A 24,518-nucleotide genomic window follows, 5' to 3' on the forward strand; every position below is an offset into this window, starting at 1 on the left:
ATTTTATTTTATTTTATTTTATTTTATTTTATTTTATTTTATTTTATGTATGTGAGTTTCTGTGCACCACACCAAGTACGGGTGCCCTTGGAGGCCAGAAAAGGGTGTCAGATTGCCTGGAACTGGAGCTGTGGGAGTTCTGATCCACTGGAGGTGGGTACCTGGATCCTCTGTAAGAGTAGCACCTGTTCTTAACTGCAAAGCTATTTCTCCAGTCCTGTAAGATGTTTTGTAAAAAATGGATGCAGATCTAATTTATGTATATAAAATATCCTTCAGTAATTCAAAAAAATGTACTTAGACCAAGAATGGTAACACACAGTGCTAAATGACTTTGGAGGCTAAGGTAAAAGAACAAGTTGAAGGCCAGACTACTGACAACCTCTGAGACTATGTCACAAAAAGTCTGTGGCTCTAGCTCAATGGCAGAGACCTGCCTAGATTGCTCAAGGCCATGTGTTCAAGGGGAAGAAGTGAAGGGATGGAAATGGGGAGGGGAAAGGAAGGAAAAAGTACTCAGGATTAAAAACTAGAAGAAAACAACATGCTATAAATAATTTAACACAAAGGTAAAGGGCATGATTAAAAAATAATAGATAGGGCTGGAGAGATGGCTCAGTGGTTAAGAGCACTGGCTGCTCTTCCAGAGGTCCTGAGTTCAATTCCCAACAACCACATGGTGGCTCATAGCCATCTGTAATGGGATCTGATGCCTTCTGGTGGTGTGTCTGAAGACAGTTAAAGTGTACGCATAAGTAAAATTTAAAAATCTGTTAAAAAAAAAAAAAGGATAAAACAACCTAACCAGACATAACTGATTAACTTTTTAAAATAAGACTATTGTTAGAATCTACACATCACATATGGGCACATTATGTATGTTAGATTTCTATTCCTCACAATAATTGACAATACAACTCCTCTCCTACATGTGATATATAGAAAAATGGAGGTCAGAGGCTTGTCAGTAACTTGTCCAAGAGCACGGAGTAAACAAGAGCCCATGGCTGGCATTCTGACTCCCACTGCCTTCCCAGCACTATGCAGGATTGTTCAGTGACAAGTCTCAAACATGAAGTCTCAGGTTTGCACCATTTGTTGTTTTGTTAACTTCAAAGTCTTAAAAAGAATCATTAAAGGGGGTTGGAAAGATGGCTCAGTGGTTAAGAGCACTGGCTGCTCTTCCAGAGGACATGGGTTTAATTCCCAGAATATACATGGCAGCTTACAACTGTCTAGAACTCTAGTTCCAGAGGACCCGACACTCTCAAAGGCAAAACACCAATATAAATAAAAAGGATAATTTTTAAAAAGTCATTTCAGTAAGAAAAAAAACTGAACTCATATCTATTAAATTAGAAAGCAAATTACCTTAATTCAAAGTAATTCTAAATGTTTATATGAAACAAAAAGGAAATATTCAGCATTTTATTTTAAAATGCTTGTCTTATTAGCAGCAGAAAAATACTAACTTTTTTCCATCAAAAGAAGTGATCTGAAAACAGTATCGTCTGTCTTCACAGTCCACAGCCATCACTGAACAGTTGTCTATGTCCATGGCTAGGCCTCCTGCCACATCTCCACGGGCTTGACTCATTAAGTTTCCACCCTGCGTGAAGTAAAACTGTCTATCCCAGGTAGATGACACCAAGCCTGTTTTACTAAAGAAAGTACATTGATAATTTCAATAACAACACCTAAATAATCCTTTGTCATTAGCAGACACAAGAAATAGCATGTGAAAACAAAACAACTTACAGAAAGGCACCAAGATGTCAAGATTTTTTCAGACTCTAAAATGATTTTGTGCATACTGACTCACTGGATGAATGTTTGTAGTTTCAAAAACAAGACGAGAAATTAAGTTTCAACTGTTACAGTGATAAATCAAAAACCCAAGTTACACTCAGTATTCAAGGAAGAAATTCAATTTTATTTCTACGATTAATCTACTTCACCATCACATCATTAAGTGAAGGCCAGGGATTTAACTCAAAGGGACAGTGTGTGCCTAGGATGCTCAAGGGTCTGAGTTCTAACCCAGCACTGAAAACTAATGAGAATAAAAAGAGGGTAAGGGGAAGCGTGGCACATTTTCAAATGAAAACTCAATGTTTACTTGATATAATCACATATTTAAGTATTAATATTTAGTAACATGTTATGATAGGCCTAAACTCAAATCAGTTTCATCCCTTTTATAAATTCAAATAATTCAATAAACATGAAGGTAGGATTTTTAAAGTTTTCATGTACCTTCATGTATCAACAAGCGTATATAAATACACCATTAAAATGTTTCAACCTTGGGTTGCCAAGATGTCACAGTGCTTAAAGGCACTGCCTGCCAAGCCTGGTGATTTGAATTCTATCCCAAACACCCACATGGTGGAAAGAGAGGGCCAACTCCAGCAAGCTGTCTACTCACCTCCACTCCTAAACTGTGCTATAGCATGTATATACACAAAAAATAAAAATATACACATACACACACACACACACACACAAATACATAAATAAAATGGATGTTTTAAAAAGTGTCAACTGTTAGTAAAACCAAAACAATCTGGCAAACAGTATTAATTATAAATTATATTGATTTGCTATTACAGGTATAATATGAAAATAATAACAATAGTTCACTTACTTCCTAGCATTTAGGTATCCAGCCTTCCGGGTTAAATTTCGATTGACGGGAAACTTGGTAGGATCTGGGTCAGGCAGATATAAAGGGTCACTGGCCACCTCTAAGTCTTCTATTGTCTGCTGCATGGTCTCTACATCACCATCCATTTCTCTTCGAACACTAACACAGAGAACAGATTACTAGAATTACAGAACACTAGCCACAACTGACAAATCATGTCTTATCAATTCTATGTGCCCATATATTCAATTTTTTAAGGAAACAACTACAGGATGGTTAAAGTAATAAAATCATTTTAAGCAATTTTTAAAACAAGATATTTTGGGAACAATATCAAATTTGAACACTAATAAAGCAACCAGATACCCAACTACAGATTAATTTTCAAACTTCTCTGTGGTATACCACTGACCTGTGTTCAAGCACTGCAAAAACTAAAATGAAAAATCCTAAATTTCATCTTTCTCCTTGCCTCAGATTACCAGCACTGCTACTCACACATCAAAGGTGACTGGAACTGCTTTCTCTCTCTAATCACTAGAGCGTAGAAAAGAGGATTTGCTTAGTAATCTTCCAAGCAATGTTTACAAAAGAAATTTTAAAGAAAAATTTACTTGCCGGGCAGTGGTGGCGCACGCCTTTAATCCCAGCACTTGGGAGGCAGAGGCAGGCAGATTTCTGAGTTAGAGGCCAGCCTGGTCTACAGAGTGAGTACCAGGACAGCCAGGGCTACACAGAGAAACCCTGTCTCAAAAAACAAAACAAAAACAAAACAAAACAAAAATTTACTTATGGATAGTTACTGTTATGTATTTATATCACTCAGACACAAAAGCTAGCTTTCTATCATTAAAAGTGTCATCAAATTTCACAGTGTTATGAAAGCCAGAGCCTACATTCTAGGGAAAAGATAGCAGAAATTTCCTAATTTAGCAATAAAGCTGAGAAATATACTCCATGGCAGGAAAACTAACCCTTAGGAAATTAAGTTCTAAATATTTAAATTATGGCATTTAGCTGTTAACTTACTGACATAATTTCATTTTCATTTTAGTGAAAACAGAATACTTACTTTTGTACACTTGTTCCAATGTTAGCTAAGAATTCTTCCAATTGTCCATTGAGATTTTCAGAACCCATCTTAAAGAAACTTATCTGAGGTAGAAGAGGAGCAAAAGGTTGTACAATACAAATATACACACAAAAAAATATTTAGAAATTATCACATCAGCAATTTCTAGGATAGAATTCCATAGAAATGATAGTGGGTTGTTTGGTTTATGCAATAACAGGTTGAGGTTTACGATATCTACCAGACACAGAGCCACTAAGAAAACGAGAATTCAATTCCACTATACATCCTTTCACATATTTTAGGCCATCTGCTGTTGTTATTTGACATAAAGTCTCATTCGTAATCAGGGTGACCTCAGACTACCATGACTAGTTAAATAAGTACTCTTATGCGTGAAAGGAGATTCAGATTTCCTGGCTTTTAAGAAACTAATATATTTCCCAAAACTCAATTTTCTAGTCTCTTTCTTAATGTGCACCTTTTGGGGCATCTGAATACTTAATGCACATGGGTTCTCAGATCCCCCACCATGTAGATGTTAGAAACTGAACGTGGGTCCTCTAGAAATGCAGTCAGTGCTCTTAACCACTGGCACATCTCTCCAGGCCCCTCATCTAGTATTTTTGACTCAGGAAGTATGCAAGGAACATGGGACAAATGCAAACCTACTCATTCTTCTTCCTTTTTTCCGTTTGTTTTTCAAAACGGTTCTGTGTAGCCCTGGATGTCCTAGAACTAACTCTCTTTGTAGACAAGGTAGGCCTTGAACTCAAGAGATCCACCTGCCTCTGCCTCCCAAGTGCTGGGATCAAAGCTGTCCACCACCATGTCTGGTTCAAACTTGTCCATTCTTTCTCAGGCTTATAATGAAAAGAAGCTCCAGTGATTCAATTCACCTAGCTTTCTGCCCTGTCTCCAACTGTGGTGAGCAAAGTCTTATTTATTAATATAATGCATTTCCATTTATTTAAAACATTTTAGATCTTCATTTGCAAGAAAAAATATTTGCCTAATCTTAAAATAAGACACCCCTGACAGTCTTTAAAATTACTTTTTAAAACAATACAAAACTACTGACAACAGTTTGTTTATCCTTGTAGTTAATACAAAAATCAAGCTTAATACAAGGCTTTTAGGACAGATATAAAACCAAAACATATTTACCTGAGCCTGCATGTATCCAAGTAGAGGTTCTAACAAAGCTATTTTCTTCTTGTACTGAAGAGTATTTAGTGCACAAAAATAATGCATCATGGTCTGGTGTTGTTTTTTCCTAGAAGTATACACATCCTCTGTTACTTCATACTTTACCTTTGAATGAAAAGAGTAAAATAGTATTTAATTTTGAATTATCTTCAGTAGAAGCTGTGGAGAAAAGTCTTCCAAGGAAAATGGAGTATAATTAATAATAATAATTACTGAACATAGCCTTCCTGTTTTCTACTCTATTGGAAGCCCATTAACGTACCAGGTAAACTCATTTTTCTGTATACCAACCATATCATTTACAAAACACATATCTGCATGCAACTATAAACGTAAACATCTGCACTCAACAGGATAGACAGTCCACCACATGGATTATTACTTGGCCAGCAATGTCTCATCTGAATCAGCTCACACCACAAATTCTCCCCTCCTGGTTTTCTCCTTACCACTCTTTTTCTACGTGTTTATTTTTCTTGACTCACACTTAAAATACATATGCTCCCGTGTTATTTCACTCAAACAAATTTTCTTTGAGCATTTATAGAGGCCTAATATGTATTAGCTCTTTGCCTTCTTTCCTTGAAATACCTATCAAGTTTCGATACTATCCAATGCACCAGTGACTTGATGGTGTAAATTTTTATCTCCTCCCTGGCACTCACTGTCCCAAATACCAAAGTAAGGCCGAGTTCTTTTATATATAAGAATGAGCGTTTACATGCACTGAAAATGCACCAAGTTGAAAATGGCTTCTTCCTTACAACAGCTGTCCTTCTTTATTGTTTCTCTCTTCTCTCTAAGAAATGTCCATTTGGATTTCACCTCCTACTATAGGATTTCTCTTTTTCAAAGCAGGGCTAGGAAGTGAGTCTCAGTGCTTGCCTACCATTAACAAGGTCCTAGTAAGAGATGAAGAACAACTTGCCAAAGTATTCTTTCTTATCTTCTTTTAATAACAATCTTCATTATGACTATGTAAGTCTTGTATTTTCCACTGGAATCTCTCTAGTACTATCCCTTTCACTTTTTTAATACTGCTTTTGTTATAAAACATAACTGTATGACATTATTTACCCACCTAAAATCCTTTGATGACTATTCACTTTCTCTAACAAAAATTTCAAGGCTGTAAATACAGCAATTTGGCTCCAAACTATTCCTTGTTAGACTTTAACAAAGGGGATTGTTGGTGTGCTTTAAGAAAGTGTCTCATTTTGTAGCCCAGGTTAGCCTTGAACTCCAGGGTGGCCTCAAAGTTTCAGCGATTCCCCCTTCTTTTGCCTCCCAAGTGCTAGGATCACACGTGAGAGCCACAGCATCCAGCCCCCAACTACTTTGTTATTTCTGTCACCTCTTCCCAAACCCATCCACAGAGATGAGAGGTAATCATTTCCTCCTATCACATGGTGATAGAATTTAGTGAGACTTGCTTAAGCTGCTGCTCTACATTCACTATCTAATTTCACTGTCACAACTGTTGCTTTGTGGGTTGTTTTGCATAGAGGATAAAGGCATGGAATTAAGTAACTAACTAGTACATGACTTCAAATAAAGGAGAACAGGCCTCAGATATGTTCCCCAAATGTTACTCCACAGCCAGGACTCTAAACCTTCATACTCTCCAAACTCCAGAAGCATGCCTCTATAGAAAGACTGTTTGGGTTTGGGGGATTTTTGTTGTTCAGTTTGGTTTTTCTTTTCTTTTTTCTTTTTTTTAAAGAAAGTCCTTTTCACTCCCCAAAGTGTTGTCTACTTATCTACAATGCATGTGTCACCTCCTAAAGTACAATCTTTTCCAACTCACCAATAAGGCTCTATCTGTACTCTCTCTAGCAAAATCTCTATTAATGCAATTAATTCCTGTTACTGCAGTCTCCTCCTCCTTGTACTCTGAAACAGATTCACACTAAGCCTGCAATGAATATGAGAGCAGGAGTGGTACCTACTCACATGGTCCCCAAGGTACCCAACATACCGCTTGATAAATAGATGCTCAATAATTTTTCTAATTCAAAAAAAGATGAATGCTTTTTAAAATACTAGGAATAGCCAAAAGCAATATAAAATATGCCAAATTTTAAAACCTAGACCCTTAAGTCCAAGGCAAAATGACTAATGTAAATCTCAAACTGTGTATGTTTATTGGTTAACTTGTGAACTAAAATTAGATCTGGAAAGCAGTCTGGAGGAATGATCACTGTGTGAGAATCACTTCCTTTGTTGCCACAGTGGCTGCTACACAGCAAATCTGACTCAGTTATCAGTTTCCATAAGTAGTCACAGTGTCCCTACCAGCAGCTGGGACCACGGCTGCAAATATCAAGTCCTACACAGAGATCACCTCATTTGCAAGCATTAGTATAAGCTGTATCTCAAGACCTGAATCACCCAGAACCTGTAAATATTCTCTTCTTTAATCTTTAAATGCATTCATCCTCAAATATTATGTAGTATTTCTGGGTTCCATTCGTTGAAGAAAAATCAAGACATAAATGTTCCCTTTAAATAGAGAAAGCCTTATACCAGAATTTCATTGAGTTCCATGTGTGACATTAACTGAAGTATGTATGTGACTTACTTTTATCTGTTTTAATCATGATTTTTAATGAGCTTCCAACACAGAGTGTGACACAATTAAGGTTATCTTTTCCTTACTCAAACTACTATGAATACCTATTTAAACACTCATATTCATACTTTCATATAATCAAATACAAAGCTGAATTCCTTCTTCTTTGTTGAGGTTTTTTTCTATGAGATTATAACTGCAGCACTTCTCCTTTTGCTCCCTTAAGACTCCCAATATACCTCTCCTGCTTTCTTTCCAACTCATGCCCTCTTTTCTCATTCATTGTTACTGGATGCGTTTATTGTATCGCACATGGTATTTGTGAGCACACATGTGGTCAGATGAAAACAGAACTTAAGCAGTATTATCAAAATACAAAACAAAAACAGTTTCATATACTGGGAATCACCTATACTTTTAAAAGTTACGTTTAATTATACTATCAACTATTGGAAGAAGAAAGGCATTTTTTTTTTCCAAGACAGGGTTTCTCTGTGTAGTCCTGGCTGTCCTGGAACTCACTCTGTAGACAAGGCTGGCCTCGAACTCAGAAATTCGCCTGCCTCTGCCTCCCAAGTGCTGGGATTAAAGGTGTGTGCCACCACCGCCCAGCTAGAGAAAAGCATTCTGTTGAAGAGACCAATTATAAGAAATGATTTGAATGTCTAGGAAAAAATATGAGAGTGATACCACAACAATGATTTGTTGGTTCTATTTTTAAACAGGAAAAATAAATCACCTAGTGAAATGGTCATTAGCTTTGATACTGAAAGACTGTGTAGAGGCTGGAGCAATAACGGCTTAGCAGTTAAGAGCACTCACAGCTCTTTCAGAGGATCCAGGTTCAACTCCTAGCACCTACATAACAAGTTGGCTCACAGCCATCTGTAACTCCAGTTCCAGGGGATCTGACTCTCTCTTCTTGCCTCCCTTGATACTTAACATACACAGTACACAGATATACATGCAGGCAAAACACCTATTCATATTAAAAATACTTTTAGCCCAGCGGTGGTGGCGCACGCCTTTGATCCCAGCACTTGGGAGGCAGAGGCAGGCGGATTTCTGAGTTCGAGGCCAGCCTGGTCTACAGAGTGAGTTCCAGGACAGCCAGAAATACACAAACTACACAGAGAAACCCTATCTCGAAAAACCAAAAAAAAAAAAAACCTTTTAAAATGTTTTTAAGAGTGTATACACACACCTTGTCATTTTCTCTCTTTTTTGACAATCGACTGTATCTATTAATTGCAGCATCATGATCTGAAAAACAGAAATGACTGTTAACAGTACTATAGTACTTGGCAAGTCTACATCTATCCTAGAGCTAGGTAAGAATTCTCTGCTACATGATCATCATGTCCAAATTTTCCCCAAAGCCTAGTTTCGCTTAATTCTGTGACTGTGTACAAATTGATAGAAAATACTAACTTCCAAAGAAACTATAATCTATTAAAAGTGCCTGCTCCTCTCTACAGGGAAGTGGAGGAGTGGTGGATCTGGGGGAGAGGAGTAGTGGAAGAACCTGGAGGTGGGGGAGGGGAGGGTACAGGAGGGATGTATTGTATGAGAGAAGAATAAATAATAAGAAATGGAAAAAATTTTCTTTTTGGTTTTTTGAGACAGGAATTCTCTGTCCTGGAACTTGCCCTGTAGACCAGGTTGGCTTTGAACTCTTAGAGATGCACCTGCCTCTGCCTCCCATGTTCTGGGATTAAAGGGAAAAAAAATTAATTCAAAATTGGAAAATTTTTTTAAAAAAAGAATAGAAGGAAAAAAAAAAGGCTGAGGCTAAGGATTTATCTCAGTGGTAGAGTACTTGCCTACCACTAGCATGCACAAGGCCCTGGTTTCAAGACCTGGCACAGCAGAAGAAAGGATGAGAGGAAAAAAAAAGGGAAAAAAGAAAATTGAAATATTTAGAAAATAAGTAAAATATTTTATAACTTCTTTAGGCATTATGAAGATAGTAAATTATAAGACTAGTGTAACATTTAATATAAAACAATTTTATAAAAAGTATATTCAAAGTATTACCATTGATCTACATAATGTTATCTTAACCATTTAATTGAGCTAATTTTTAAAAACTATTACAAAAAAATAGCTATGATGTATACTGATAAGTAAATCAATAAAAGAAATTCATATATAACATATCCAGGGCTTACCATTACTAGCAATTTGAAATACCTCTTTTAGTGTCAATATTTCTGAAAAAGTTCAAAAATAATTTGAGTTTAGCTTATTTATGAAATATTTTAATATATTATAAGGCAATTAGTATCACTTAAATCACAACTAAAATGCAAGCAAGATTTCATATTATTGTATTTGAAGTGAAAAAGTTACTGTTTCAGCTAGTCTGCATCCAAGATAATTAGCAATACACTATCAGAAAATCTACTTATAACAATTATGAGGCAAAACAAATATTAAAATGCACTTTAAATGATAAGATATGTGAATACTGACAATACTAGAATCTAACATATTAATTCATCTTATATATGAGGAATAATTTCAAATACTGTGTGAAAAAGAGTATGCCATTCAGTTTCCTTAGATTGTGAATTCTTGTTCTACCTTGAAACTAGCCATTCTTAAAGACCATTTCAGTTATTAGCTCCACCTCTAAAAGACATTTGTCTTTAAGTTAAGCACTTTACCATTCACTGATATGTTGACTTTTTTTCAATCTACTTTGAGTTTATAAATTATAAAAGGATCCACATCTATAAAACAGTCATCTGGTCACCTAGTAACTTTAAGGGACAAAAGAATCTAACAGTTAGCATGTCCCTAACTAGCACAGGTGTTAGAAGCGCCTGTACCCAGTTCCCCCAGCCTATCTGGAACCTCTACTGTGTGCCACTATCTAATCTTTCAGCCTTCTTTATCCCCTCACTGGATTCTCACAACTCCTTAAGTGTCTTATGTACCAAATTGACTCTAGTCCCACCTCTGAAAACAAAAGGACCGTGTCTCTCTCTGTCTCCTGAGAATCCACTGGCGTCTTTTGCTCACACCCTCACATCTACCCTCTTTACCATGCTTTAGCTCCATCTCTCCTACTTCTACGTTCATCTGCCTTGCTTCAGCATGTCAAGACACAAAAAGGATTTCTTTCTTTCTTAAGATTTATGTATTTTATGTCTGTGAGTACACCATCACTGTCCTCAGACACACCACAAGAGGGCATCAGATTCCATTACAGATGGTTGTGAGCCACCATGTGGTTGCTGGGAATTGACCTCTGAAGAGCAGTCAGTGCTCTTAAACCACTGAGCCATCTCTCCATCCCTGGATTTTGTACTAGTCTCAAAACAAGTGATATTTTTCTACAGCCTATACCTTTGTGTATTCTATCGTCCCTAACAGAACTGCTTTCTCTTAACTTATTTCTCATTGCATTGTTCAGTGATCATGTCATGTCTTTGATGAAGCCACTCTGACCACTTCCTCTGAGTTCCCATAGCACCTCACTCTCCATGAAACACTGTCATAGTGTGAACCCATCTCCATTTAGAGGAAAGGACATTATTATTTGTTAAAAACTAGTTCACTATTTATCAAGCACTTCCATAAGTGTTTTGTACTTGCTTAAAGTAATAGTGGTAGGTTGTGGTCAGAACTGGTTTAAATATGAAATAAAATGGACTGCTCCAGCACTGATCTTCGATAGCTGATGAAAATAAACATAAGGTTGGCTTCAATACCTTTCAGATCTCTTTCTTTAAACTGGGAAATAGGGAACATCATGGCATCAGCAAGTTGAGTTGAAAGTACTGCATGACAAGAACTAAGCTAGTAAAAGAAAGACCAAAAAGACCAAATAACTAAAAGATGACACAACTAATAAATGTCTATACATAGCTGTTTACCAATGTTATAGAAACCAGAATCTAGTCTTTTAAAAGGCTAGATGTATATAGCCTGATATATCTTATATATGGAAACTCAAAACTATGTAGTATAATATAAAATATTATATGGTAAAAAATATTACATGGTTTGTTTATTGTTTTGTGATAGTCTTTCTACATAGTCCTAGTAGTCCCAGAACTCACTATGTAGATCAGGATGGCCTCAACTTCAGAAGCCTCTGACTCCCGAGTACTGGGATTAAAGGTGTGTGACACCATGCCCAAATAAAAACTTTAAAAAAAAATTAGAATGATCCTTTATTTGACAACAATTTCTTAGATATAACACCAAAAGCACAAACAACAAAATAAAATGTAAAATGGCTTCTATCAAAATGAAATTGTGCATCAGAAGATACTATACAGAGAGATGACAAACAGAATGAGAAAGCATTTGCCAACAACATCTCAGAAGAAACCTACATCTAGGTAATGAATTCGTACAATCATAAAAAACAAACAGCCCAATTTAAAAATGGGCAAAGGATCCAAACAGACACTTCCTCAAAGATTACAAAATGGCTGATAATCACATGAAAAAAAAAGTTCAGTATCATATTAGGTATCCAAAAAAAAGTTCAGTATCATATTACATATCCAAAAACTGCAAGTCAAAATGACAATGACCACTTCACTCCCATTAAATGGTTATCATTTTTAAAATGAAAATACTTGCTAGCAAAGATAAAGAAAAAAACAGAACTCTCCTACACAGGCTATACACAAAAAATCTGGTGATTCCAAAAAAAGTTAAACCTAAAATTACCATAAAACCAAGCAATTCCACTCCTGAGTATATACCAGGAAAGACCTAAAAACCAGTGTTTAAACTTTTATGTTGATGTGTATGAATGGTCATAACTAAAAGGTAAAAACAGAACTCCCACAAGAGGATAAGCAAAATGAATACAATGAAATTTTATTCAACAAAAATGGCACAATAAACTTATATCCAAAAATGTAAGAAGACACATCTTAAAATCTACAAATTACATAGGTTAATTTATATGAAACATCCAAAGAGGTAAATTAATACACAGAAAGCAAAATGCAATCACTGCCAAAAACTTGGAAAAATTCCAGGGAAAGGGATAGATAAAAGGGAAAAAGACTTCTTCTAAGATGATAAAAATGTTCCTGACCTAAATAACTATGATGGTTGTACAACACTGTGAATGTTTAATCCATTTAAAAAGTAAAAAATATTCCATTTCCTATAAACATTTTGTTTACTTGAAGTGACAGCGATCAGATCCCATTATTCACACATGCTAGTCAAGTACTCTACTAAGCTACATCCCTGATCCAGTGTCATTACTTACACTGATAGCCTATGATAATATTCTACTATAATGAGTTATTAAGATATTAGAAAAAGTAGAGCTAGGTTACAGCTCAGTGATAGAGGACTAGCACATGCGAGGCCCTGGGTTGGATCTCATGTATGACAAAGGTATGTATATGAGAATAAACTCACACAAGCACGTGCACACGCATACACACACTCACGTACATGCATAACACATTCACATAAACATACACACACTCACACATACAATAAATAAAATGTAACTAAGAGATTTATAGTTTCTAGTAGAAAGCTGAGTAACTTGCATAATTTAGTTATAAAACCACCTATTCAAGCAAGATCAAAACTTACCTCATCTATGACCTTGGAAAACTGCTGCAAAGTAGAGCTCATAACTTCATCATCGCCCCCCAGAGGAAACCGCTAACAGTGACAAATACAGATGAGATAAATGGTCAATGCTGTATTTTTTTCTGAGTAACACAATTTATGCTTCCAAATAACTTTAGAAACTTCTAAATTTTTTAACATTCTCCAAAAATATCCTTTTAATAAAATAATCTTCATAATAAAAACTGTTTAAAATATCTGTTAAGTAATCAATTAACATGATATACTGGAATGTTCTCATAAGAAGTTCAAAGATTTGGCTTTCAAAGCTCAGGTTCCTCCAACAACTAACAGCGTTAGTTGAACAAAGTTCAGTGTCTTTGTTAGTAAAAAGGAGAAATCTGCCAGGTAGTAGCGGTGCCCACCTTTAATCCTGGCACTCAAGAGTCAGAGGCAGGTGGGATTTCTGAATTTGAGCCCAGCTTGGTTGGTCTACAGAGAGAAACCTTATCTCAAAACATAATTTTTTTTTTTTTAAGAGAAGAAATCTGGAAGAGGAGCCCTTTGTTCTAACATTAAGTCACTAACAATAAGGACTTAGTGAAATTTCAGTGGTATTTTATAAACTTAAGAAGTGCTAAGGGGCCGGGTGGTGGTGGTGCACACCTTTAATCCCAGCACTTGGGAGGCAGAGACAGGCGGATTTCTGAGTTCGAGGCCAGCCTGGTCTACAGAGTGAGTTCCAGGACAGCCAGAACTACACAGAGAAACCCTGTCTCAAAAAAAAAAAAAAAAAAAGTGCTAAGGGGCCATGCGTGGTGGTGAATACCTAGAAGGCCAGCCATCAGAAGGCAACAGCAGGAGGATCATGAGCTTGAGAACAGCCTGAACTACATGCTGAGATCCTTGCTCTAAGAAACTAAAAGGATCTGGATGAAAGTTTATCTACACATATACTGTACGGTTACATATGTTAAATCATGCTTTAAAACCTTGGTATCTGTACCTGTTTTTCATATTCTTTCAAAAGTTTCGAAGTCAGGTGTGTTGCTGCACTTAATTCATTCTAAGGAAAAAGATCAGGATTCAAATTAACACAATAGTACAGACTGAAAAAATATTTTATTTGACGATATCTAGGCTGCCTTCATTTATCACTTCATACTATATACTTTTTTTTTCATTCTCAGCAATGGAAAAGGAATTACCATTAAAGTGTTTCAAATGAAAATGCAAACAGTTCCATCCATTTGCCTAAGAATTTCATGAATTCATTGTTTTTAATAGTTGAGTAGTACTCCATTGTGTAAATGTACCACATTTTCTGTATCCATTCCTCTGTTGAAGGACATCTGGGTTCTTTCCAGCTTCTGGCTATTATATGTAAGGCTGCTATGAACATAGTGGAGTATGTGTCCTTCCTTGTTAATATGTCAGAGCATCTTCTGGGTATATGCCCAGGAGTGGTACAGCTGGATCCTCAAGTAATGCTATGTCCAATTTTCTGAGAAACCGCCAGGCCAGGCGGTAGTGGTGCACGCCTTTAATCCCAGCACTTGGGAGGCAGCGGCAGGCAGATTTTTTCTGAGTTTGAGGCCAGCCTGATCTACAGAGTGAGTACCAGGACAGCCAGGGCTATATAGAGAAACCCTGTCTCAAAAAACAAGACAGAACAAACAAAAAAAAAAAAGAGAGAGAGAAACCATCAGACTGATTTCCAGAGTAGTTGTACCAGCTTGCAATCCCACCAACAATGGAGGAGTGTTCCTCTTTCTCCACATCCTCTCCAGCATCTGCTATCACCTGAGTTTTTGATCATTCACACCAGCCATTCTGACTGGTGTGAGGTGGAATCTCAGGGTTGTTTTGATTTGCATTTCCCTGATGACTAAGGATATTGAACATTTCTTAGGTGTTTCTCAGCCATTCGATATTCCTCAGTTGAGAATTCTTTGTTTAGCTCTGTAGCCCATTTTTTAATAGGGTTATTTGGTTGTCTGGAGTCTAACTTCTTGAGTTCTTTGTATACTTTGGATATTAGCCCTCTATCAGATATAGGATTGGTAAAGATCTTTTCCCGATCTGTCGGTTGCCATTTTGTCCTATTGACAGTGTCCCTTGCCTTACAGAAGCTTTGCAATTTTATGAGGTCCCATTTGTCGATTGTCGATCTTAGAGCATAAGCCACTGGTGTTTTGTTCAGGAAATTTCCCCCTGTTCCCATATGTTCGAGGCTCTTCCCCATTTTCTCTTCTATTAGTTTCAGTGTGTCTGGTTTTATATGGAGGTCTTTGATCCACTTGGACTTGAGCTTTGTACAAGGAGACAAGAATGGCTCAATCTGAAATTCTTAGGCAAATGAATGGAACTAGAAAATATCCTGAATGAGGTAACCTAGTCATAAAAGAACACACATGGTATGCACTCTCTAAGTGTATATTAGCCCAAAAGCTTGGAATACTCAAGATATAATTCACAGACCACATAAAGCTCAACAAAAATGAAGACCAAAGTATGGATGCTTCAGTCCTTCTTAGAAGGGGGAACAAAATACTCATGGGAGGAAATACGGAGTCAAAGTGTAGAGCAGGGACTGAAGGAGAGGCCATACAGAGACTGCCCCACCTGGGGATTCCATCTCATATACAGACACCAAACCCAGATATTATTGCGGATGCCAAGAAGTGCTTGCTGACAGGAGCCTGATATAGCTGTCTCCTGAGAGGCTCTGCCAGAGCCTGACAAATACAGAGGCGGATGCTCCCAGCCAACCATTGGACTGAGCACGGGGTCCTCAATGGAAAATTTAGAGAAAGGACTGAAGGAGCTGAAGGGGTTTGCAACCCCACAGGAAGAAGAACAATATCAATCAACCAAACCCCCCAAAGATGTCAGGGACTAAACCACCAACCAAAGAGTTACACATGGAGCGCCATGGCTCCAGCCACATAAGTAGCAGAGGATGGCCTTGTCAGGCATTAATGGGAGGAGACGCCCTTGGTACTGTGAAGGTTCGATGCCCCAGTGTTAGGGAAATGCCATAGTGGGGAGGCAGGAGTGGTTGGGTGGGTAAGCACCCTCACAGAAGCAGGGAGAGGGGAGATGAGATAGGTGTTTCCAGAAGGGAAACCAGGAAAGGGGATAACATTTGAAATGTAAATAAAGAAAATATCCAATTAAAAGAAAAAAAAATTAAACAGTCAATAAAGGAAATCTTTGCAGGGCAGTGGTGGCACAGGCCTTTAATCCCAGCACTTGGGAGGCAGAAGCAGGCGGATTTCTGAGTACGAGGCCAGCCTAGTCTACAGAGTGAGTTCCAGGACAACCAGGGCTACACAGAGAAACCCTGTTTCGAAAAACCAAAATAAATAAATAAATAAATAAATAAATAAAATCTTTACAAGTAAATGTAACAAAAATTTGTACAGTGAATCTAAAATAAAGACATTAAACTTAAGTGAATATGTTACCAGGCATTTCTATAGGAAATGATAAATTTCTTTTGTTAAATTGTTTACTGAAAAGACAGACCTTTCTCCACTGAAAATCTTTTGTACCCGTGTCAAATATTAAATGTCATATTTTATGTAAAAAAAAAATGCTAACAGAAGAGAGGCACTGTCAAAAAATTCAGTGATATTCCAGATATTTTTTTAGACATGGATTCATGTAGCTCAGGTTGGCCTCAAACTTGCTATGTAACTGAGGACGGATGGCCTTGAATTCCTAATCTTCCCACCTGTGCCTCTCAACTGCTGAGATTACAGGCATATAACACTATACCCAGCATCAGATATGTGCTTCTTACCTGATTTTTGTTTTGTTCTGAGGGTCTCTGCTAGTGAAAACTAAATATTAAATATATTTAAAGCTAGAAGTAAACTACACAAAATGTCAACAAAATTTGTAGAAAGTCTATATGAATGATTGATTATTCTTCAATCTAGAGAACATGAACATTCAATAACATCACAATGTGTTTAACAGAGGACATAAGCAATAAAGCCAGATGAAAGGTATTTTGATTAATTCAGGGTTTTTATCAGTCATGATATTATACATAATAAAATACTTCACTTATTAACTGAACATCTTGGCCAAAATAAAGCTTTGTAAAACCTATCACAATGGAGGGGAAAAAACAATTATCATAACAATAGGTAGGAAAAGAAGAAAAACAAAATTGATACACTTAACTAATTCTAAATAAAGTATAGCAAGGAACACATGCTGTTGTTAAAGCTGATAAATTATACAAACACAGGCTCAAATTTTGTGTCTATTCTGCAAGAAAAAGTAATCATAGCCTTCTACTAACTAGAGGCTAGCAACTTTCAAATCCTTTACACACAATAACAAAAACAGAAGTTCCTTAAAGTTAAAAGCATGATTAAAGAAAATACAATAATATGGGGCCTTCAGTCAACTCACTATCAGTGAGTTCCAATAAGTAAGCTCTTGGGCTAGAAAGATGGCTCAGTGGTTAAGAGCAATGACTGCTCTTCCAGAGGTCCTGAGTTCAATTCTTACAACCATCTGTAATGAGATCTGATGCATTCTTCTGGTGTGTCTAAAAACAGCTACAATGCACTCATATACATTAACAATAATAATAAAGCTCTCACTATGTTTGAAGAGATGGGACAGATGCTTCTATTCTGTCAATTTTTAGTACAAATCTAACTGAAATGTAAGTTCTGTAATATACTTAGTATTCATTCATCCTTTCAACAGATACTACTCTGGGCCTAAGAAAAGTGAGATATGTAGCAGTAAATCAAGAAGACACTACCTCTGACCTCACGCGCTGAGAGGTTCTCTTTTAAGCAGTATTGTTAGCCTTTAGTTCTTTACCTGTGCATCATAAATCCGATGCATAGCTTGATACAATTGGTTCATATAATTGGAAATAGCAGTAGCATCTTCTTCAAATACACCCAGTAAAGACCTTGTCTGTAAAATAAATAAATAAATAAATAAATAAATAAATAAATAATTGCATGAATCAGTATATAAATCAACTGGTGAAACATTTTTTTAAAGCAGTAAAATACTAGAACACTAGTAATTCTGACTTTTCATCTATTTAAACTCTTTTGATAGCAATGTCAAGAAGTCAAAGGGTTTATTCTGTTTCATTTTATTAAAGAAAGATGGTAGCACACACCCTTCATCCCAGCACTCAGGTGGCAGAGGCAGGAGGATCTCTGTGAGTTTGAGGCCAGCCTGGTCTACACGTGAGTTCTAGGATAGCCAGGGCTACACAGAAACACTGCCTCAAAAAACAAAACAAAGCAGTGGTATAAGCAAGAAGAACAAAGGTGTGCTATAATTCCTGCAATTAAACCTAAAAACAGGAGCAATGCATGAAGGCCAAATTTAAAACAAAAAAGTAGAGAACAATTAAAGCTCAAAATCCAAAGGATGACACTATCTCCCCCAACCCCAATACACACATATAGTTTGTTCATTTTAAGATAGGGTCAATCTGGCCTCAAACTCATGGTGATCCTTCTGCTTCAGCCTCTGAGGTGCTAAGACCACAGATGTAAGCCACCACAAGCTTGGACAGACTTTATCTTTTTATTCACTAACTTATTCAAAGGAGTAACTTGTGTGGAGTATGGCACAAGACCTTCTGTGACATGAAGTCCACAGTGTCCATATTCTACTTCTCCAAGACTATTCTTGTGTCTGTACTCTTATTTCCCTCTTAGATTCACTATGATTCCTATTTTCAAAACAACACAGACAAAGCATGTCCTAGTAGAAGCTTAAATTTTTTTTTCTCCTTCAGATCTTTTGCCAGACTGGTGTGTTTGGGATATGTAACTGTAAATAGCCTTATGTTAGATTTAGTTAGGTTTGGACTGTGCAAACATTATTGTGAGGGAAAAAAAAAACTTGGAAAAAAAAAAAAGAGCCAGATATGGGGTTACTCTAGCTAAGACTCCAAGCAGCCGGAGATCTGGAAACTGTACCAGGTGGGACTTGCAGTAGAGGCAGGGGGACACCAACCCACCCACAAAATCTCTGAACCAAAATATACAAAAAGATATTCAGGAATAAAGATGGGAGCAGAGAATGAGAGAATAGCCATCCAATGACTGCCCTAACTTGAGACCATCCCTTGAGAGTGAGCCAACCCCTGACACTTTAGCATAACTGTCTCTTAATCAAATACTGGGCAGAGTTCAAGAAGTCTTGTGGAAGAGTGGGGGATAGGACTGAAGGAGCCAAAGAAGTCAAGGACTCCACAAGAAGATCTACAGAGTCAACTAATCTGGGCCCATGGGGGCTCACAGAGACTGAACCACCAACCATACAGCATTCAGGGACAAGACCTAGGTCCCCTACATTTGTAGCAGATGTGCAGCTTGGTCTTCATGTGGGTCCCCTAGCAACTGAACCAAGGGCTGTCTCTTAATCTGTTGCCTGCCTTTGGATCCCCTTCCCCTAGCTGGACTGCTTTGCCAGGCCTGAGAGAGAAGGGGTGGGGGAGGAGACGTGCTTAGTCACAAAAGCATTAATCGCAGCCCCATTTACTGGAAAACTCTACAGCAATGGGAGCTAGAGATGCGGGATATGGAGAACAGTCGCAACTATCCTGGAGGCTGAAGCAGGGGGATCTCTCAAGCTATCCTGAGCAACACAAGAGTTTCCTCTCAAAACAAACAAAGATCTTTTTTAAAGACATGAAAGTAAGAGGACTAGCTGGGAAGAGGAAGGGGGAACAAGGAAGGTGGGCAAATATAATAAATATGGAGATGTCATAATAAAACTCATTGTTATGTTATTAATATGTGCTAATAAAAACATTTTTGAAAGACAACTCTGATAAATCACTTAAGGAGATATGCAGTCTAGGAATTTTAAATTAAGAACACTGTGAAGACATTTAAGCCATTAAGCAGCCATGTATAAAGCTGGGTACAGATAGTGGCAGGTTCCTGTAATCCCAATGCCAGGAAGGCAAACACATCCTTGGGACTTACTGCCCAGCCTAGCCAACATGATCCCATGAGAGAGCCAGGTCTCAGTGGGAGATATTATCTCAAAAAGAAAACAAGCTAGGCTGAGGCTGAGGAGGAACTACACCTGAGGTCACCCTCTAACCTCCACATGTATGCATATACAAGAGTACTTGCACATACATAATAACATACTAATAAGGCTGGGAAGGTGGTTCAGCAGATTAAAGCCCTTACCCTGCAAGCTCGAGGACCAGAGTCCAGGTTCCCTAGAGACCTCGTAAAATCTGAGGTGTGGAGGTCACATGTACTCTCAGTACTTGTAAGACAAAGACAGGATACCTGGGACAAGCTGGCTAGACTAGCTGAATTTGCAAACCCAGGGTTCTGAGAAAGACCATGTGATGGTAAATAAATGGAAAGAAATCAAGGAAGATACATCAATATTGGGTCTCCATACACATGAGCATATATACACAGAGATGCAAACACATACATGCGCAACACATATATAAATAAATAAATAAAGGCAAAATTGAGGATTTATCTTAGTAGTACAGCATTTGCCTAGCAAGTTCAAGGTCCTAGATCCAGGCCCCAGTACCAAAGAAATCACTGTTTAAATTAAAAAAAAAAGGGGGGGGGCTGCAGAGATAAATCAGTGGTTAAGACACTGACTGCTCTTCTAGAGAACCCAGGTTCAATTTCCAGCACATCACGCTCACAACCATCAGTAACTCCAGTTCCAGGGGATTCAACACCCTCTTCTGATCTCTGTTAAACATATGCAAATGGAACACTCATATACCTAAAAACAAATTTTAAATTTAAAGACAATAACAACAGAAAGTACTTATGGCTCAAGCTTGCAGTAAGTACTCATGAGACATAGGTAGGAGGAAGCTCATGTTTGAGGCTTGTCTGGGCTACAGAATGAGACTGATTCAAGTTGTAAAGTACTTACAAGGAAAATTCAGGACTATCTCTACATTGAAAGTCATAGATAGGGCACTGTGTAACCCATTCTCTTTATAGTCTTTATTGGGCTATAAAAAGCTGGGAAAAAGAAGTTCAGACAGCATACTGACTCTTAATTTTAAAGGAAAACGATAAAATTCTTCTGCCCAATACAACCACAAAATTGTAGGAAATCATCTGAAATAAATATATCTTAAGACTTTACACCGAGGCCGAGCGGTGGTGGCGCACGCCTTTAATCCCAGCACTTGGGAGGCAGAGGCAGGCGGATTTCTGAGTTCGAGGCCAGCCTGGTCTACAGAGTGAGTTCCAGGACAGCCAGGGCCACACAGAGAAACCCTGTCTCGAAAAACCAAAAAAAGACTTTACACCGAGAAAGTCATTAAGCACCATTTAAACTATGAGATAAGCCAAAATGTGGCTTTCTCTTTCTCACATTGTCGGATAAAAATACATTACCTCCAAGTGACTGGCATATAAAGATAGCCTTCAGAGAAAAGAATAAATCAATTCTATAATCAGAGTGCAACTTCAACTTGAAAATCAAAATTGGCACAAAATCCATGGCAAAAATGCCATCCAGGAAAACAAGCACAAGCTCTTCTCATTTCCTTTCTTTTTGGTTGAAGGGGCGCATATTAAACTCCAAATGCATATGAAGTATGTATTTCTCAGCAAGTAGTATTTTAGAAATCTACTTGCAACATTTTTTTATATCCCTTACATAAAGGCTGGCACAAGGATGAAGTTTACACAAGTTAGTGGTCTCCAACACCTTTTTAAAAACAATTTTCATTCAGTACTGAAAAAGAAATCCAACGATTTTCCCAAACTGTCTTCAGCCAGAGCAACCACACCAGCATCATCCCTAACGCATAAAAGCAGGGCTTTCATTTTGATGAGTTTATTAGGGCCAATCTGCTACCCAAAGCTCAGCCTCCTCGAAACAGCGTAGGCGCCTTCCGTCACCCGCGGTGCATAGCTCAAGTGACAGCCACCAACCAGCCTGAGACTCGGGCACGGACACACGACGGGGAGCAAGGCACGCACTCCTGCTTCCACCGGCGTTGCACACTCCACCTCGCAGCCCCTTCCTAAGAAAACTAGCCACTGCTGTCCCCCGATGCCGGGCCTCCTCCGAAAACGCCACGACCAGGACTTATCTCACATCCTATCATCGCGATAAAAACAGCACCTCCCGTGAAATGCAAAGCAGACTCGGCGCGGACTCAAGCGCCAGGCCCCACCGGAGACAGCGGCGGCCGCTCGGTCTCCGCCCCGCCCGTGGCCCAGCCGCGCGAGTACGCGCGGGCCTGCAGCCCGGCCGGGGAGTGTAGGGCGCGGCCCCGGCAGACAGCGACCCCGGGCGGCGGCGCCCACCTGAGCCATGGGCACCTGAGGCTCCAGGCCCGCGCTAGGCCGCGCGCTGTCCTCAGCCGCCGCCCGCGCCTCACCTGCGGACTGTCCTCCAGGGTCTCTTCAATGGGCAGCTTGTCGATCCCCGGCATCGTGGCGAAGGCTGGGCGGCGGCAGGACACTCGGCAGCCGCCCACAGCTCCGCACGCGGCCCCGCCTGCAGCAGCTGACCCGGCCCGCCCTCTCGCAGGCGCCGCCGCCCCAGCCCGGAGCTCAGCGGCCGCCGCGCGGGAAATCCCGCCCCCCTAGGCCCACTAGTCCAGCCTCCAGCTCACCCATTGGCTCTCTGCAACGTCTGTCACTGCTACGGGGCTGGCCGAGAATTTCCCCCCGACCGCCGGCTCTTCACGGAGCAGTGGCCGCGCGGACCTTATTGAGTGCTAGCGTCTACCTCCATCGTCGGGCGCGCGTATTTGAGTACGTAATCTGAGTCACGCTGGCGCACGGCTAACCAGAGCCTGGAGTGAAGACCGCCGGAGGAGACAGGCAGTTTTACTTCTGTACCATATTTCGTCAGCAACCACAGAAAAATCCCTACACCTGGCGCCATAATCTTCCCAACCCTGCTCGAAGTTTCAGTCTCAACTCCTGCAAAGTGGTGCTAACTCGCAAATCTGTGAAATCCGAAATTGTGCCATTAACGGAGTTTCCAGTTAATTGGTAGTAGTAGACCCTAAACCGTTTTCCCCCCGGACACCTGGCTTTCAACATCAGTTTAAAACCCTTGAGTTTGTTGACACAAATCATTAGTTCTTACCTCGTCTTGAAGTTTGACATTGCTGAAAATACGACCACCATATTTCTTGTATATCACAAAGGAAAACGGGTTTTTTTAATAAAACAAATTAAAAGATACAGTTACTGGAGGACTTACCTCCGTCATTAAAGTGTTTCTCTCGCAAACCGATTGGCATTTCTGTTTCACCAAAAAGGTTTGGAAGAAACTCAAAGAGCTTCTTTGGTCTCTTTGACTGTAGAGTGATGCTCACACAGTTGGAGAGTTGACATGTAAGGACTAGAACACTGTTTTGTTGTGTTTTATGGATTCAGCCTTGATGCACCCTTTTCTCCAGCTTCACGCGTTCTTTATTTCTCTGAAGTGTTGTACAAAGAAAGAGTTGGTCAATACACAGAAAAAAAAAATAACAAAATCATTAATATCCCCCCCCCAAAAAAAATCTACCCATTAGCCCACCAGTCCATTCCACTGTCATTCAAAAAGTGTGATATGCTGAGAGAAGAGTATTAACTTCCTGGTTCTCTAGCTGCTTTGAACCAAATCCAGACACTGGAACAAATCCAAATATGGTAATGAGATGAAACTGCTGTGTGTTTACCAGATTTTTCCCATGATCTCTTGAAAGATAAAAATTATGTTTCAGATTGTGTTTAATGATAAACTTGAATTATAGTTCCACAGAATTATCTTCAGTGATATGATCCTTTTATATGAACCCTTCCCTTAAATCTCTATCACATAGTCACCCTCCTGAAGAGATCTTTAGCTTTGAAGAAAGATGGTTTGGAGCCAATTCTTCCATTGTATGAAAAGTTTCCACTTGTATTATGGATGTTTTATTCTTGATATTTCTTTCTTACTCAGCTACCATGAGCACAATGCACCTGGCTGTAAAAAGGCAAAACTTTCCAGTAAGGTGTATTGACATATGTCCATGTTCCCAGCATTCCAGCATTCAGGAGGCAGAGGTTCAAGGATCCTTGCAAATTGAAAGCCGCCTGGTCTAGAAGACCAGCCAAGACTACACAGTGAGGGAGATCAGGACTACACAGTGAGACCAGGACTACACAGTGAGACCTTGTGCCAGAAAGAGATGGGGGAGGGGGAGTATGGGAGGGTAGGGGTAGAGAAGGAAGAAGAGAAAGAAAGCTTTCAAGGTGAGTGACCTCGATTAACCTGTAATTTGTAAAAGGAAATAAAAAGGAGGTTAAAGATAACTGATAATAAAACCAAAAGGGAGGAGGAAAGAAAAAGGAGAAAGGAGAGAAAGAGAAAAAGAAAGAGAGAGAGAAAGAGAGAGAAAGAGAGAGAGAGAGAGAGAGAGAGAGAGAGAGAGAGAGAGAGAGAGA

The 24,518-nt window shown here is 38.8% G+C and overlaps 1 protein-coding gene across 1 annotated transcript in view; it reads right to left on the reverse strand.

Annotated features, from left to right (window-relative positions):
- The window catches only part of Appl1 (adaptor protein, phosphotyrosine interacting with PH domain and leucine zipper 1), a 55,471-nt gene extending 32,824 nt beyond the window's left edge, over positions 1 to 22,647 (reverse strand). The window contains exons 1-11 of the mRNA XM_028754097.1: positions 22,469 to 22,647; positions 17,920 to 18,018; positions 14,072 to 14,131; positions 13,087 to 13,158; positions 11,220 to 11,307; positions 9,672 to 9,713; positions 8,705 to 8,763; positions 4,887 to 5,033; positions 3,720 to 3,802; positions 2,648 to 2,806; positions 1,473 to 1,661 (exon numbers count right to left, since the gene is read on the reverse strand). Coding sequence (XP_028609930.1) covers positions 1,473 to 1,661; positions 2,648 to 2,806; positions 3,720 to 3,802; positions 4,887 to 5,033; positions 8,705 to 8,763; positions 9,672 to 9,713; positions 11,220 to 11,307; positions 13,087 to 13,158; positions 14,072 to 14,131; positions 17,920 to 18,018; positions 22,469 to 22,522 — 1,052 coding nt within the window. The 5' untranslated portion in view covers positions 22,523 to 22,647. The remainder of the gene's footprint in view (positions 1 to 1,472; positions 1,662 to 2,647; positions 2,807 to 3,719; positions 3,803 to 4,886; positions 5,034 to 8,704; positions 8,764 to 9,671; positions 9,714 to 11,219; positions 11,308 to 13,086; positions 13,159 to 14,071; positions 14,132 to 17,919; positions 18,019 to 22,468) is intronic.
- Between the last annotated feature and the right edge of the window lie 1,871 nt (positions 22,648 to 24,518).

Source organism: Grammomys surdaster, unplaced genomic scaffold (genome assembly GCF_004785775.1).
Source record: "Grammomys surdaster isolate TR1022 unplaced genomic scaffold, NIH_TR_1.0 125979, whole genome shotgun sequence".
NCBI classification, from domain to species: Eukaryota; Metazoa; Chordata; class Mammalia; order Rodentia; family Muridae; genus Grammomys; species Grammomys surdaster.